General features: G+C 58.1%; 1 protein-coding gene across 11 annotated transcripts in view; it reads right to left on the bottom strand.

The window, feature by feature from the left end:
• STAG3 (STAG3 cohesin complex component) overlaps nt 1-16,866 on the bottom strand; it is a 46,611-nt gene that overhangs the window by 14,384 nt on the left and 15,361 nt on the right. For 8 of the 11 annotated variants that reach the window (XM_090129485.1, XM_090129483.1, XM_090129489.1 and 5 more), the window contains 11 exons: nt 16,243-16,322; nt 14,420-14,527; nt 12,554-12,629; nt 9,859-9,958; nt 8,080-8,183; nt 7,399-7,479; nt 5,265-5,354; nt 2,540-2,740; nt 1,520-1,596; nt 613-700; nt 423-503 (listed from right to left, as the gene is read on the bottom strand). In XM_090129485.1, the coding sequence (XP_089985611.1) occupies nt 423-503; nt 613-700; nt 1,520-1,596; nt 2,540-2,740; nt 5,265-5,354; nt 7,399-7,479; nt 8,080-8,183; nt 9,859-9,958; nt 12,554-12,629; nt 14,420-14,527; nt 16,243-16,322 (1,086 nt within the window). The remainder of the gene's footprint in view (nt 1-422; nt 504-612; nt 701-1,519; nt 1,597-2,539; nt 2,741-5,264; nt 5,355-7,398; nt 7,480-8,079; nt 8,184-9,858; nt 9,959-12,553; nt 12,630-14,419; nt 14,528-16,242; nt 16,323-16,866) is intronic. The other 3 variants (XM_090129484.1, XM_090129490.1, XM_090129492.1) reach the window with 3 other exon arrangements.

The following is a 16,866-nucleotide window of genomic DNA, read 5'->3' as shown; positions in this document are numbered from 1 at the left end:
ACATATGGGACATATGGGGACATGTGGGGACATGTGGGGACACACAGGGACACATGGGATCACGTGGGGACATGTGGGGACATGTGGGGACACAGAGTGGCATATGGTGACATATGGGGACACGTGGGGACATATGGGGACACGTGGGGACACACGATGACATACAGTGATGGTGACACAGTGACACTGGTGGCAGTAGTGACAGGTGACAGAGGTGACATGGGTGACACACAGCGATGGTGACAGTGGTGACAGAGATGACAGAGCTCACACACAATGACGGTGACAGAGCTGACAGAGGTGACAGAAGTGACAGGGGTGACACACAGCGATGGTGACAGAGGTGACAGACGTGATAGAGGTGACACAAATGATGGTGACAGAGGTGACAGGGCCATCTGTCCCCCCTGCTGTCACCGCACCTCGGTGGCGGCGCCGGCGCGGAGCTGTGAGAGCTGCCATAGGAGGTGCAGCTGGGCGCAGGTGATGGCGGGGACAACAACCTGGGGGACGTGGGGAGGGTGGGGGGTTGGTGGCACCCAGGGGTGGCCGTGACACCATGTCACCATGATGTCACCGCCATGATGTCACCGTGGCGTCACCCGGTGTCACCTGAGGGGGAACCTCGCCCGTGTCGGCCGAGCGTTGGAGGAGGAGGAGGAGACGTGGGAGGAGACGCCATGGGGTCAGGTTGTGGGAGCTGTGGGGACACGGGGACAACGTGGGGACGTGGGGACAGAATGGGGACAGACTGGGGACAGTGTGGGACGCGGGGACAGAATGGGGACAGCAAGGGACACGGGGACAACATGGGAACACGGGGACAGCAAGGGACGTGGGGACAGAATGGGGACATGGGGACAGAATGGGGACAGTGTGGGACATGGGGACAACATGGGGACAGAATGCAGACAGCAAGGGACACGGGGACAGAATGGGGACAGCAAGGGACATGGGGACAACATGGGAACATGGGGATAGAATGGGGACAGAATGGGGACAGCAAGGGACATGGGGACAACATGGGAACAGTATGGGACATGGGGACAACATGGGGACAGTGTGGGACATGGGGACGGCAAGGGGACATAGGGACAGAATGGGGACAATGTGGGACATGGGGACAGCAAGGGACATGGGGACAACATGGGGACAGAGTGGGGACAGAATGAGGACAGCAAGGGACATGGGGACAGAATGGGGACACGGGGACAACATGGGGACAGTGTGGGACATGAGGACGGCAAGGGGACATGGGGACAGAATGGGGACAATGTGGGACATGGGGACATGGGGACAGCAAAGGACATGGGGACAGAACGGGGACAGGATGGGGACAGCAAGGAACATGGGGACACGGGAACAGAATGGGGACAGCAAGGGACATGGGGACAGAATGGGGACAGTGCGGGACACGGGGACAGTGAGGGGACAGCAAGGAGATGTTATGGGGCAGCACAGGGACATTGTGGGGACGTTGTGGGGACAGCATGGGGACACCACAGTCAGGGACGCTCACGCAAAGATGGCGGCCAGGCGCCGCAGGGTGGCGGCCATGTTGAACAGCTCCTCCTCATCCAGGGATGCGGACTGCGGCTGCGGGGCCACCATGGCCATCAGCGTCCCCACCCCAGTGTCCCCACCCCAATAACCCCAAAACCCCAATAACCCCCCCATAAACCAAGAACCCCATAACCCCAATAACCCCATAACCCCAATAACAACCCCATAGCCCCAATCGTACTCCCATAACCCCCTAGTAACCCCACAATACCCCATAATAACCAATGATACCCCATAATAACCCCACAATAACCTATAATAATGCATAATAACCCCATAATAGCCCATAGTAACCCACAGTAATCCACAATAGCCCCATAACCCACAATAACCCCATAATAATTCTACAATAACCCATAATAATCCACAATGACCCACAATAACCCCACAATAACCCCATAACAACCCATAACACCCAATAATACCCCACAATAACCCACAATGACCCATAATAACCCATAATAACCCATAATACCCCACAATAACCCACAATTACCCATAATAACCCATAATACCCCACAATAACCCACAATTACCCCGCCATAACCCATAATAACCCATAATAACCCACAATAACCCATAATAACTCCATAATAATCCTACAATAACCCATAATAATCCCCCAATACTCCATAATAACCCCATAATACCCCACAATAACCCCATAATAATCCCCAATAACCCCATAACAATCCATAATACCCCACAATAACCCACAATGACCCTTAATAACCCATAATACCCTACAATAACCCCATAATAACCCATAACAACCCCATAATATCCTACAATAACCCCATAGTAATCCGCAATAGCCCCATAATAACCCCATAACAACCCATAATACCCCACAATAAACCATAACAACCCATAATAACCCCACAATAACCCATAACACCCCACAATAACCTATAACCCCATTTAAGCCCCATGCCCCCCCCCACGCCCCCTCCCCCCCACGCCCCTCCCCCCTCACCCCCAGCAGCTCCCGGAAGTCCCGCTCCCACTTCCGGCTCAGCCCATCCACCAATTGGCTCCGCACCAAATCGCCCCGCCCCGAGAGCGGAAGTTCCGGGTCGCAGAAGGCGCCCAAAGCCCGGGCGGCCGCCCTCAGAACTTCCGGCCCCGTGTGTTTGTGTAGCAGCTCCTGCAGCTGCGCCAGCGACTGGGACAGGGCCTGCGGGGCGGCGGGAGGGGCTGGTGGGGCCCTATGGGGTGTATGGGGCCCTATGGGGGTAATGGGGCCCTATGGGGATGTGGGACCCTATGGGGTGTGGGGCCTTATGGGGTAATGGGACGCTATGGGATGTGGGACCTATGGGGGGCAATGGGACCCTATGGGGGTGTATGGGATCCTATGGGTGTGTGCGATCCTATGGGGCTGTATGGGACCCTATGGGGGTGTATTAGATCTTATGGGGGTGTATGGGATCCTATGGGGCTGTATGGGATCCTAAGGGGCTGTATGGGACCCTATGGGGGTGTATTAGATTCTGTTGGGGGTGTATGGGATCCTATGGGGGTGTGGGATCCTATGGAGGTGTATGGGATCCTATGGGGCTGTATGGGATCCTAAGGGGCTGTATGGGACCCCATGGGGGTGTATTAGATTCTATGGGGGTGTATGGGACCCTATGGGGGTGTGGGATCCTATGGAGGTGTATGGGATCCTAAGGGGCTGTATGGGACCCTATGGGGGTGTATGGGACCCTATGGGGGTGTATGGGGCCCTATGGGGTAATGGGGCCCTATGGGGGGTATGGGATCCTATGGGGGTGTGGGATCCTAGTGTATGGGATCCTTTGGGGCTGTGGGATCCTATGGGGGGCAATGGGAGCCTATGGGATGTGGGGCCCTATGGGGGTGTATGGGGTCCTATGGGATGTGGGATCCTATGGGGGTGTATGGGGCCCTATGGGGTAATGGGACCCTATGGAGTGTGGGACTTATGGGGGGCAATGGGGCCCTCTGGGGGTAATGGGACCCTATGGGGGAAAGGGACCCTATGGGGGTGTATGGGACCCTATGGGGGGGTAATGGGACCATATGGGGAGTAACGGCATCCTATGGGGGTAATGGGACCCTATCAGGGGTATGGGATTCTATAGGGGGATGGGGTCACTGTGGGGTATGGGACATGATAGGGGTATGGGGGCACTATGGGGTATGGGGACACTATGGGGTATGGCACGCCTATAGAGGAATGGGGACACTATGGGGAGATGGGGTCCCTATAAGACTGTGGGGTCCCTGTAGGGCAATGGAGTCCCTATAAGGGCATCGGGGTCCCTGTAGGGCATCGGGGTCCCTATAGGGCTATGGGTCCCTATAAGGGCATGGGGTCCCTATAGGGCAATGGGGTTCCTGTAGGGCAATGGGGTTCCTAAAGGGCATGGGATCCCTGTAGGGCAACGGGGTTCCTAAAGGGCATGGGGTCCCTGTAGGGCAACAGGGTTCCTAAAGGGCATGGGACCCCTATAAGGGCAATGGGACCCCTATAAGGGCATGGGACCCCTATAAGGGCATGGGGTCCCTGTAGGGCAACGGGGTCCCTGTAGGGCAATGGGATCCCTATAGGGCAATGGGATCCCTATAGGGCATGGGATCCCTGTAGGGCAACGGGGTCCCTGTAGGGCAACGGGGTCCCTATAGGGCAACGGGTCCCTGTAGGGCAACGGGGTCTCTGTAGGGCAATGGGATCCCTATAGGGCTATGGATCCCTATAGGGCAATGGGGTTCCTAAAGGGCATGGGATCCCTATAGGGCAATGGGATCCCTATAGGGCAATGGGATCCCTATAGGGCAATGGGGTTCCTAAAGGGCATGGGGTCCCTGTAGGGCAACAGGGTTCCTAAAGGGCATGGGGTCCCTATAGGGCAATGGGACCCCTATAAGGGCATGGGGTCCCTGTAGGGCAACGGGGTCCCTGTAGGGCAACGGGATCCCTATAGGGCAATGGGGTTCCTAAAGGGCATGGGATCCCTATAGGGCAATGGGATCCCTATAGGGCAATGGGATCCCTATAGGGCAATGGGGTTCCTAAAGGGCATGGGGTCCCTGTAGGGCAACAGGGTTCCTAAAGGGCATGGGGTCCCTATAGGGCAATGGGACCCCTATAAGGGCATGGGGTCCCTGTAGGGCAACGGGGTCCCTGTAGGGCAACGGGATCCCTATAGGGCAATGGGGTTCCTAAAGGGCATGGGATCCCTGTAGGGCAATGGGACCCCTATAGGGGCATGGGACCCCTATAAGGGCATGGGGTCCCTGTAGGGCAACGGGGTCCCTGTAGGACAACGGGATCCCTATAGGGCAATGGGGTTCCTAAAGGGCATGGGATCCCTGTAGGGCAACGGGGTTCCTAAAGGGCATGGGGTCCCTATAAGGGCATGAGATCCCTATAGGGCATGGGGTCCCTATAGGGCAACGGGGTCCCTGTAGGGCAACGGGGTCCCTGTAGGGCAACGGGGTCCCTGTAGGGCAATGGGATTCCTAAAGGGCATGGGATCCCTATGGGGTATGTGGTCCCTGTAGGGCAATGGGATCCCTATAGGGCTATGGATCCCTATAGGGCAATGGGGTCCCTGTAGGGCAATGGGGTCCCTATAGGGCAATGGGGTCCCTGTAGGGCATGGGGTCCCTGTAGGGCAATGGGGTCCCTGTAGGGCAATGGGGTCCCTGTAGGGCCGTGGTCCCCCTCCGACCCGCTCCATCCTCGCGGCGCAGAACACCCTGAGCTCCATGCAGCCCAGCAGCTCCAGCAGCGCCAGCACCTTCTGCGCGTCCACCGAGAACTGCGGGCACGGCGTCACCAGCGTCCCCAAATCGTCACCAGCGTGTCCCCAAAACGTCCTCAATGCGTCCCCAAAGCGCCGCCGTCCCCAAAGGGCCACCAGTGTCCCCCAAAGGTCACCTCTGTGTCCCCAAAGTGTCACCAATGCGTCCCCAAAGTGTCACCTCTGTGTCCCCAACGGATCACTGGCATGTCCCCAAAGTGTCACCTCTGTGTCCCCAAAGTGTCACCTCCGTGTCCCTAAAATGTCACCAGCGAGTCCCCAAAACGTCCTCAACGCGTCCCCAAAGCACCGCCGTCCCCAAAGGGCCACCAGTGTCCCCAAAACATCACCTCTGTGTCCCCGAAGTGTCACCTCTGTGTCCCCAACGGATCACTGGCATGTCCCCAAAGTGTCACCTCTGTGTCCCCAAAGTGTCACCTCTGTGTCCCCAATGGATCACTGGCATGTCCCCAAAGTGTCACCAATGCGTCCCCAAAGTGTCACCTCTGTGCCCCTAAAATGTCACCAGCGTGTCCCCAAAACGTCCTCAACATGTCCCCAAAGCGCCGCCGTCCCCAAAGGGCCACCAGTGTCCCCCAAACGTCACCTCTGTGTCCCCAAAGTGTCACCAATGCGTCCCCAAAGTGTCACCTCTGTGTCCCCAAAGTGTCACCTCTGTGTCCCCAACAGATCACTGGCATGTCCCCAAAGTGTCACCAATGCGTCCCCAAAGTGTCACCTCTGTGCCCCCAAAATGTCACCAGCATGTCCCCAAAACGTCCTCAACGTGTCCCCAAAGCGCCGCCGTCCCCAAAGGGCCACTAGTGTCCCCCAAACGTCACCTCTGTGTCCCCAAAGTGTCACCAATGCATCCCCAAAGTGTCACTTCTGTGTCCCCAACGGATCACTGGCATGTCCCCGAAGTGTCACCTCTGTGTCCCCAAAGTGTCACCTCTGTGTCCCCAACGGATCACTGGCATGTCCCCAAAGTGTCACCTCTGTGTCCCCGAAGTGTCACCTCTGTGTCCCCAACGGATCACTGACATGTCCCCAAACGTCACCTCTGTGTCCCCAAAGTGTCACTTCTGTGTCCCCAACGGATCACTGGCATGTCCCCAAACATCACCTCTGTGTCCCCAAAGTGTCACCAATGCGTCCCCAAAGTGTCACCTCTGAGTCCCCTGTGTCCCCAAAACGTCATCTCTGTGTCCCCAAAGGATCACTGGCATGTCCCCAAAGTGTCACCAATGCATCCCCAAAGGAACACTGGTATGTCCCCAAAGTTTCACCTTTGTGTCCCCAAAGTGTCACCTCTGTGTCCCCAAAGGATCACTGGCATGTCCCCAAAGGGTCACCTCCAGGTGTCCCCAAAGGGTCATCAATGCATCCCCAGAATGTCACCTCCATCTGTCCCCAACATGTCACCATCCCCAAAGGGTCACCAACATGTCCTCAAACTGTCACCTCTGTGTCCCCAAAGCGTCACCGTCCCCAAAGAGCCACCAGTGTCCCTCAAACGTCACCTCTGTGTCCCCAAAGGATCACTGGCATGTCCCCAAAGTGTCACCTCTGTGTCCCCAAAATGTCACCTATGTGTCCCCAAAGGATCACCAGCATGTCCCCAAAGTGTCACCAATGCATCCCTAAAATGTCACCTCTGTGTCCCCGAAGTGTCACCTCCAGGAGTCCCCAAAGGGTCATCAATGCATCCCCAGAATGTCACCTCCATCTGTCCCCAACGTGTCACCATCCCCAAAGGGTCACCAACATGTCCCCAAACTGTCACCTCTGTGTCCCCAGACTGTCACCTCCAGGTGTCCCCAAAGCGTCGCCAATGTCCCCAAAGGGCCACCTCTGTGCGTGTTCCCAAAGTGTCACCTCCCTGTGTCCCCAAAGTGTCACCGTCCCCAAAGAATCACCGATGTACCCAAAATGTCACCTCTGTGTCCCCAAAGTGCCACCTCTGAGTGTCCCCATGGTGTCACCTCTCTGCGTACTCCCCAAGCGTCACCTCCAGCTGTCCCCAAAGTGCCACCCCCGTGTCCCCAAGGTGTCCCCTCACCTTGGCCAGCAGCCGTGGCAGGACGGGTGCCATGCAGTGGCTGAGCCTCGTGCGCTCCTCCGGCTGCGTGCGGGGCTGCGGCTGATGGGGACAAAGATCCACGTCCCCAAAGTGTCCCCAAGGTGTCCCCAAAGTGTCCCCAAGGTGTCCCCAAGGTATCCCCAGGATGTCCCCAGAATGTCTTCAAAGGGCTCCCAGAGTGTTGCCAAGGTGTCCCCAGGGTTCACCAAGGTGTCCCTGAAGTGTCCCTAAGATGTCCCCAAAGCATCCCCAAAGTGTCCCCAAGGTGTCCCCAGGGTGTCTCCAAGGGTTCCCTAAGGAGTCCCCAGAGTGTCCCTGAAAAATCCCCAAAAGGTCCCCAAGGTGTCCCCAAAGCGTCCCTAAGGTGTCCCCAGGGTGTCCCCAGGGTTTCCCCAGACTGCCCCCAAAAGGTCCCCAAGGTGTCCCCAAGGCGTCTCCAACGTGTCCCCAAAAGGTCCCCAAAGTGTCCCCAGAGTGTCCCCAAAAGGTCCCCAAGATGTCCCCAAAGTGTCCCCAGGATGTCCCCAGAGTGCCTCCAAAGGGCTCCCAGGGTGTCCCCAAGTTTCACCAAGGTGTCCCCAAAGCGTCTCTAAGGTGTCCCCAAAGCGTCCAGGGTGTCCCCAAGGTGTCCCCAGGGTGTCCCCAAGCTGTCCCCGTTACCTTCCGGGGGTTCCTCCGTCCCGGGGGGGGCCGTCCCTGTGTCACCCGCGTGGCGGTGGCGGCCAGCAGCTCCAGGAGGACCTTCTCTTGTTGGTCAGTGAGGGCTGGGGGGGGACTGGGATGGACTGGGGGGGACTGGGAGGGACTGGGATGGACTGGGGGGGACTTGAAGGGACTGGGGGGAACTGGGAGGGACTGGAAGCACGGGGATGGACAGGGAGGGGACCCAGAAGGGAACCGGGGGGGGGATACTGGAGGCCCCCAGCATCTCTCAGTGACGTCCCAGTGATGCCCCAACCCGTCCCAGTGCCACCCCAGTATGTCCCAGTACCTCCCAGTAGCTCCCAGTGCCATCCCAGTATATCCCAATGCATCCCAGTGCCTCCCAGTATCTCCCAGTATATGCCAACACATCCCAGTGCCTCCCAGTGCCATCCCAGCACATCCCAGTACATCCCAGTGCCTCCCAGTGCCATCCCAGCGCCTCCCAGTGCCATCCCAGCACATCCCAGTACATCCCAGTGCCTCCCAGTGCCATCCCAATACCTCCCCGTGCCATCCCAGCACATCCCAGTGACACCCCAGCAGATCCCAGTGCCTCCCAGTGCCATCCCAGTGCCTCCCAGTGCCATACCAGTATATCCCAGTACATCCCAGTGCCTCCCAGTGCCTCCCAGTGCCATTCCAGTGCCTCCCAGTGCCATCCCAGTACATCCCAGCACATCCCAGTGCCTCCCAGTGCCACCCCAGCAGCTCCCAGTGCCATCCCAGTGCCATCCCAGTGCCATTCCAGTACATCCCAGCGGATCCCAGTTCCTCCCAGTGCCATTCCAGTGCCTCCCAGTGTCTCCCAGTGCCATCCCAGTACATCCCAACACATCCCAGTGCCTCCCAGTGCCATCCCAGTACATCCCAGCAGATCCCAGTGCCTCCCAGTGCCATCCCAGTACATCCCAACACATCCCAGTGCCTCCCAGTACATCCCAGCAGATCCCAGTGCCTCCCAGTGCCATCCCAGTACATCCCAGCACATCCCAGTGCCATCCCAGTACATCCCAGTGGATCCCAGTGCCTCCCAGCAGATCCCAGTGCCACCCCAGTGCCTCCCAGCGTCTCCCAGTGCCACCCTAGCAGATCCCACTGTCTCCCAGTGCCATCCCAGTGCCATCCCAGTACATCCCAGTGCCTCCCAGCAGATCCCAGTGCCACCCCAGTGCCTCCCAGTGTCTCCCAGTGCCACCCTAGCAGATCCCACTGTCTCCCAGTGCCATCCCAGTACATCCCAGCAGATCCCAGTGCCTCCCAGTGCCATCCCAGTACATCCCAGTGCCTCCCAGCAGATCCCAGTGCCACCCCAGTGCCTCCCAGCGTCTCCCAGTGCCACCCTAGCAGATCCCACTGTTTCCCAGTGCCATCCCAGTACATCCCAGTGCCTCCCAGTGCCTCCCAGTGCCATCCCAGTACATCCCAGTGCTTCCCAGCAGATCCCAGTGCCACCCCAGTGCCTCCCAGTGTCTCCCAGTGCCACCCTAGCAGATCCCACTGTTTCCCAGTGCCATCCCAGTACATCCCAGTGCCTCCCAGTGCCTCCCAGCAGATCCCAGTGCCACCCCAGTGCCTCCCAGTGTCTCCCAGTGCCGCCCAGTGTCTCCCAGTGCCACCCTAGCAGATCCCACTGTCTCCCAGTGCCTCCCAGTGCCTCCCAGTGCCTCCCAGTGCCTCCCAGTGCCACCCCAGCCCCCCCACAGACCGCAGAGCCCCCGGTGCCCGCAGGCTCACCGTCGCTGAGCAGGATGGCGCAGATCCCATCCCAGTCGCGCAGCCGCTCCCCGGCGCAGTCCCACAGGCTGTCCACCAGGTAGGCGCTGTGCGCATGGAGCTGGGGAGCAGCCCAACGTCACCCCGACGTCACCCCGACGTCACCCCGACGTCACCTCGATGCCACCCCGACGTCACCTCGATGCCACCCCGATGTCACCCCAACGTCACCCCATTGTTACCCCGTCTCACCCCAACGTCACCCCGACGTCACCTCAATGCCACCCTACCTCACCCCAATGTCATCCCATTGTCACCCCAACGTCACCCCATTGTCACCTCAATGTCACCCCAACGTCACCCTGACGTCACCTCAATGCCACCCCGATGTCACCCCAACGTCACCCTATTGTTACCCCATCTCACCCCAACGTCACCCCAACGTCACCTCAATGCCACCCCGATGTCACCTCAATGTCACACCATCTCACCCAGTGTCACCCCATCTCATCCCAACGTCACCCCGATGTCACCCCAATGTCACCCCATTGTCAGCTCAATGTCACCCCATTGTCACCCCATCTCACCCCAATGTCACTTCAATGCCACCCCAATGTCACCCCAACATCACCCCGACATCACCTCAATGCCACCCCAATGTCACCCCATCTCACCCAAAGTCACCTCATTGTCACCCCGATGTTACCCCATTGTCACCTCAATGTCACCCCAACGTCACCCCGACGTCACCTCGATGCCACCCCGACGTCACCCCAACGTCACCCCATCGTTACCCCGTCTCACCCCAACGTCACCCCAACGTCACCTCAATGCCACCCCACCTCAGCCCAATGTCATCCCATTGTCACCCCATTGTCACCTCATTGTCACCTCAATGTCACCCCAACGTCACCCTGACGTCACCTCAATGCCACCCCGATGTCACCCCAACGTCACCCCATTGTCACCTCAATGTCACCCCAACGTCACCCCGACGTCACCTCGATGCCACCCTGATGTCAACCCAACGTCACCCTATTGTTACCCCATCTCACCCCAACGTCACTTCAATGCCACCCCATTGTCACCCCAATGTCACCCCGACATCACCTCAATGCCACACCAATGTCACCTCAATGCCACCCCAATGTCACCTCAATGTCACCCTATCTCACCCAAAGTCACCCCATTGTCACCCCATTGTCACCCCGATGTCACCCCATTGTCACCTCAATGTCACCCCAACGTCACCCCGACGTCACCTCGATGCCACCCCGATGTCACCCCGTCACCCCATTGTTACCCCGTCTCACCCCAACGTCACCCCGACGTCACCTCAATGCCACCCCACCTCAGCCCAATGTCATCCCATTGTCACCCCATTGTCACCTCATTGTCACCTCAATGTCACCCCAACGTCACCCTGACGTCACCTCAATGCCACCCCGATGTCACCCCAACGTCACCCCATTGTCACCTCAATGTCACCCCAACGTCACCCCGACGTCACCTCGATGCCACCCCGATGTCACCCCAACGTCACCCTATTGTTACCCCATCTCACCCCAACGTCACTTCAATGCCACCCCATTGTCACCCCAATGTCACCCCGACATCACCTCAATGCCACACCAATGTCACCTCAATGCCACCCCAATGTCACCTCAATGTCACCCTATCTCACCCAAAGTCACCCCATTGTCACCCCATTGTCACCCCGATGTCACCCCATTGTCACCTCAATGTCACCCCAACGTCACCCCGACGTCACCTCGATGCCACCCCGATGTCACCCCGTCACCCCATTGTTACCCCGTCTCACCCCAACGTCACCCCGACGTCACCTCAATGCCACCCTACCTCACCCCAATGTCATCCCATTGTCACCCCATTGTCACCTCATTGTCACCTCAATGTCACCCCATTATCACCCCATCTCACCCCAACGTCACTTCAATGCCACCCCAAAGTCACCCCGATGTCACCCCGACGTCACCTCGATGCCACCCCGATGTCACCCCAACGTCACCCCATTGTTACCCCATCTCACCCCAACGTCACCCCAACGTCACCTCAATGCCACCCCGATGTCACCTCAATGTCACACCATCTCACCCAGTGTCACCCCATCTCATCCAAAGTCACCCCAACGTCACCCCAATGTCACCCCATTGTCACCTCAATGTCACCCCATCTCACCCAGTCACCCCATTGTCACCCCGATGTCACCCCACTGTCACCTCAATGTCACCCCAACGTCACCCCATTGTCACCCCAATGTCACCCCATTGCCACCTCATTGTCACCCCGTCACCTCAATGCCACCCCAATATCACCCCGATGTCACCTCAATGTCACCCCATCTCACCTCAATGTCCCCCCACTGTCACCTCATTGTCACCCCAACATCTCCTCAATGCCACCCCTTCTCGCCCCAATGTCACCTCAACATCACCCCCTTGTCACCCCAACGTCACCCCACTGTCTCCTCAACACCTCAGCATCACCTCGTCACCCCATTGTCACCCACTGTCACCCACTGTCACCCCAATGTCACCCAGTGCCACCCCATTGTCACCCACTGCCACTCAACATCAGCCTGCTATCACCCCAATGCCACCCCACTGTGACCCCGATGTCACCCCAACGTCACCCCAATGCCACCCCAATGCCACCCCCACGTCCCCCCGTGTCCCCCACAGCCCCCCGCCGTCACCTGGCTGCTGATGAAGAAGTCCAGCAGGGCGAGGAGGAAGGCCTGGTTGTCAGCATCATGGCGGGGCTGCAGCAGGCTGGGGGGCGGGGGGGACAAAGGGGGACATTGGGGGACATTAGGTGACAACAGGTGCCAACGGGAGCCAGTGGGTGTCAATGGGAGCCAATGGGGGGCAATGGGTGTCAATGGGAGCCGATGGGTGCCAATGGGGGCCAATGGGAGCCAATGGGGGCCAATGGGAGCCAGTGGGAGCCAATGGGTGCCAGTGGGTGCCTAATGGGTGACAATAGGAGCCAATGGGAGCCAATGGGTGCCAGTGGAAGCCAATGGGTGTCAATGGGAGCTGATGGGTGCCAATGGGGGCCAATGGGAGCCAATGGGGGCCAATGGGAGCCAGTGGGAGCCAATGGGAGCCAATGGGTGCCTAATGGGTGTCAATAGGAGCCAGTGGGAGCCAATGGGTGCCAGTGGAAGCCAATGAGTGTCAATGGGAGCCAATTGGTGCCAATAGGTGTCAATGGGAGCCTATGGGAGCCAGTGGGTGCCAATGGGAGCCCATGGGTGTCAATGGGAGCCATTGGGAGCCAATGGGAGCCCATAGGAGTCAATGGGAGACAGTGGGTGCCAATGGGAGCCAATGGGTGTCAATGGGGGCCAATGGGAGCCAGTGGGAGCCCATGGGAGTCAATGGGAGCCATTGGAAGCCAATGGGAGCCCATAGGAGTCAATGGGAGCCAGTGGGTGCCAATGGGAGCCAATGGGTGTCAATGGGGGCCAATGGGAGCCAGTGGGAGCCCATGGGAGTCAATGGGAGCCATTGGAAGCCAATGGGAGCCCATGGGAGTCAATGGGAGCCAGTGGGTGCCAATGGGAGCCTATGGGGGCCAATGGGTGCCAATGGGAGCCAATGGGTGTCAATGGGGGCCAATGGGTGTCAATGGGAGCCCATGGGAGTCAATGGGAGCCCATGGGAGTCAATGGGAGCCAGTGGGTGCCAATGGGTGTCAATAGGAGCCAGTGAGTGTCAATGGGAGCCAATGGGGGCCAATGGGAGCCAACGGGAGCCAATGGGAGCCAACAGGTGCCAATGGGAGCCAGTGGGAGCCAATGGGTGTCAATGGGAGCCAATGGGTGTCAATGGGGGCCAATGGGAGCCCATGGGAGTCAATGGGAGCCAGTGGGTGCCAATGGGTGTCAATAGAAGCCAATGGGTGTCAATGGGAGCCTATGGGTGTCAATGGGAGCCTATGGGGGCCAATGGGAGCCAACGGGAGCCAACTGGTGCCAATGGGAGCCTATGGGGGCCAATAGGAGCCAATGGGAGCCAATGGGTGCCAATGGGAGCCAATGGGTGCCAATGGGAGCCTATGGGGGCCAATAGGAGCCCATGGGAGCCAATGGGTGCCAATGGGGGCCAATGGGTGTCAATGGGAGCCCATGGGAGTCAATGGGAGCCAGTGGGTGCCAATGGGTGTCAATAGGAGCCAATGGGTGTCAATGGGAGCCTATGGGGGCCAATGGGAGCCAACGGGAGCCAATGGGAGCCAACTGGTGCCAATGGGAGCCGATGGGTGCCAATGGGTGTCAATGGGTGCCAATGGGAGCCGATGGGTGCCAATGGGTGCCAATGGGTGCCAATAGGTGCCAATGGGAGCCAATGGGAGTCAGTGGGAGCCAATGGGTGCCTAATGGGTGCCAATGGGTGTCAATGGGTGCCAATGGGAGCCGATGGGTGCCAATGGGTGCCTAATGGGTGCCAATGGGTGCCAATGGGAGCCGATGGGTGCCGATGGGTGCCAATGGGTGCCTAATGGGTGCCAATGGGAGCCGATGGGAGCCAGTGGGAGCCAATGGGAGCCGCCATACCTGCGGAGCAGGAAGAGCCCGGCCGCGGCCGCCAAGGCGCGGTGCGACCCGAACAGCGCCGGGTAAACGCGGTGCCGCTCCGATGGGGGCAGCGCCTCGGGGAGCGTCCTGGGGGCGGCACCGCACGCGTCACCGGCGCCGCCCCATAACGGCCCCATGACCCCACAACATCCCCATAATGTCCCATAACGGCCCCATAACCCCACAACACCCCCATAATGTCCCATAATGTCCCCATAACCCCACAACATCCCCATAATGTCCCATAACGGCCCCATGACCCCACAACATCCCCATAATGTCCCATAACGTCCCCATAACCCCAAAACATCCCCATAATGTCCCACAATATCCCCATAACCCCACAACATCCCCATAATGTCCCATAAAGTCCCCATAACCCCATCACATCCCCATAATGTCCCATAAAGTCCCCATAACCCCACAACATCCCCATAATGTCCCATAACGTCCCCATAACCCCATCACATCCCCATAATGTCCCATAACGTCCCCATAACCCCACAACACCCCCATAATGTCCCATAAAGTCCCCATAACCCCACAACATCCCCATAATGTCCCATAAAGTCCCCATAACCCCATCACATCCCCATAATGTCCCATAAAGTCCCCATAACCCCATCACATCCCCATAATGTCCCATAATGTCCCCATAACCCCATCACATCCCCACAATGTCCCATAAAGTCCCCATAACCCCACAACATCCCCATAATGTCCCATAAAGTCCCCATAACCCCACAACATCCCCATAATGTCCCATAATGTCCCCATAACCCCACAACATCCCCATAATGTCCCATAACGTCCCCATAACCCCATCACATCCCCATAATGTCCCATAACGTCCCCATAACCCCATCACATCCCCATAATGTCCCATAATGTCCCCATAACCCCACAACATCCCCATAATGTCCCATAACGTCCCCATAACCCCATCACATCCCCATAATGTCCCATAACGTCCCCATAACCCCAAAACATCCCCATAATGTCCCACAATATCCCCATAACCCCACAACATCCCCATAATGTCCCATAAAGTCCCCATAACCCCATCACATCCCCATAATGTCCCATAAAGTCCCCATAACCCCACAACATCCCCATAATGTCCCATAACGTCCCCATGACCCCACAACATCCCCATAATGTCCCATAACGACCCCATAACCCCAAAACATCCCCATAACATCCCCAATACGTCCCCACGCCACCCCAACGTCCCCATAATATCCCATAACGTCCCCATAACCCCATCACATCCCCATAATGTCCCATAACGTCCCCATAACCTCACAACATCCCCATAATGTCCCATAACGTCCCCATAACCCCATCACATCCCCATAATATCCCATAATGTCCCCATGACCCCATAACATCCCCATAACATCCCCAATATTTCCCCACACCACCCCAACGTCCCCATAATATCCCCATAACCCCGTAACATCCCCACAATGTCCCATAACGTCCCCATGACCCCACAACATCCCTGTAACGTCCCCAATACGACCTCGCGCCACCCCAATGTCCCCATAATATCCCCATAACCCCATAACATCCCATAACGTCCCATAAAGTCCCCACGGCCCCACAACATCCCCCTAACCCCACAACATCCCCATAATGACCCCACAGCGTCCCCATGTCCCCATTTCCCAACGTCCCAATGACCCCATACTGTCCCCACAACGTCCCCATAACCCCATAACATCCCCATGACCCCACAGCCCCATGAGGTCCCCCTGCGACGCCCCCATAGCCCCCCCCCCCCCGGCCCTATAACTCACCCCAACATCTCGGTCAGCAGCCCCACAACTTCCACCCCCACTTTGGGGTCCTTATCCAACACCATGGCCAGCAGGCGATCCTACAGACAGTGGGGTGGGGGGGGAGATGTGGGGGCTTTGGGATGGGGGGACATCGGGATATGGGGGCATGGGGATACGGGGACATCGGGATACAGGAAGAATGGGATATGGGGGGTGAGGATATGGGGTGTGGGGATATGGGGACATCAGGATATGGGGTCATTGGGATATGGGGACATCGGGATATGGGGGCATTGGGATATGGGGACATCGGGATACAGGAAGAATGGGATATTGGGGTGAGGATATGGGGTGTGGGGATATGGGGACATCGGGATATGGGGGATGGGGAAATGGGAAAAATGGGATATGGGGGCATCGGGATACAAGGATGTGGGGTGTGGGGATATGGGGTGTGGGGGGACATGGGGACACCAGGATGTAGAAAGTAGGAATATGGGGGCATTGGGGTACGGGGTTTGAAGGTATGGGGTGTGGGGGAATTGGGATACGGCGTTTGGGGTACAGGATATGGGGTATGGGATATGGGATATGGGATATGGGGTATGGCATACGGGGTATGGGATATGGGGTATGGGGTAT

The sequence above is a fragment of the Phasianus colchicus genome, chromosome 36 (assembly GCF_987193195.1).
Source record: "Phasianus colchicus chromosome 36, bPhaCol1.hap1.1, whole genome shotgun sequence".
NCBI lineage: Eukaryota > Metazoa > Chordata > Aves > Galliformes > Phasianidae > Phasianus > Phasianus colchicus.
The sequence above is the reverse complement of the archived record's forward strand: the minus strand, read 5'-3'. Positions and strand labels throughout refer to the sequence as shown.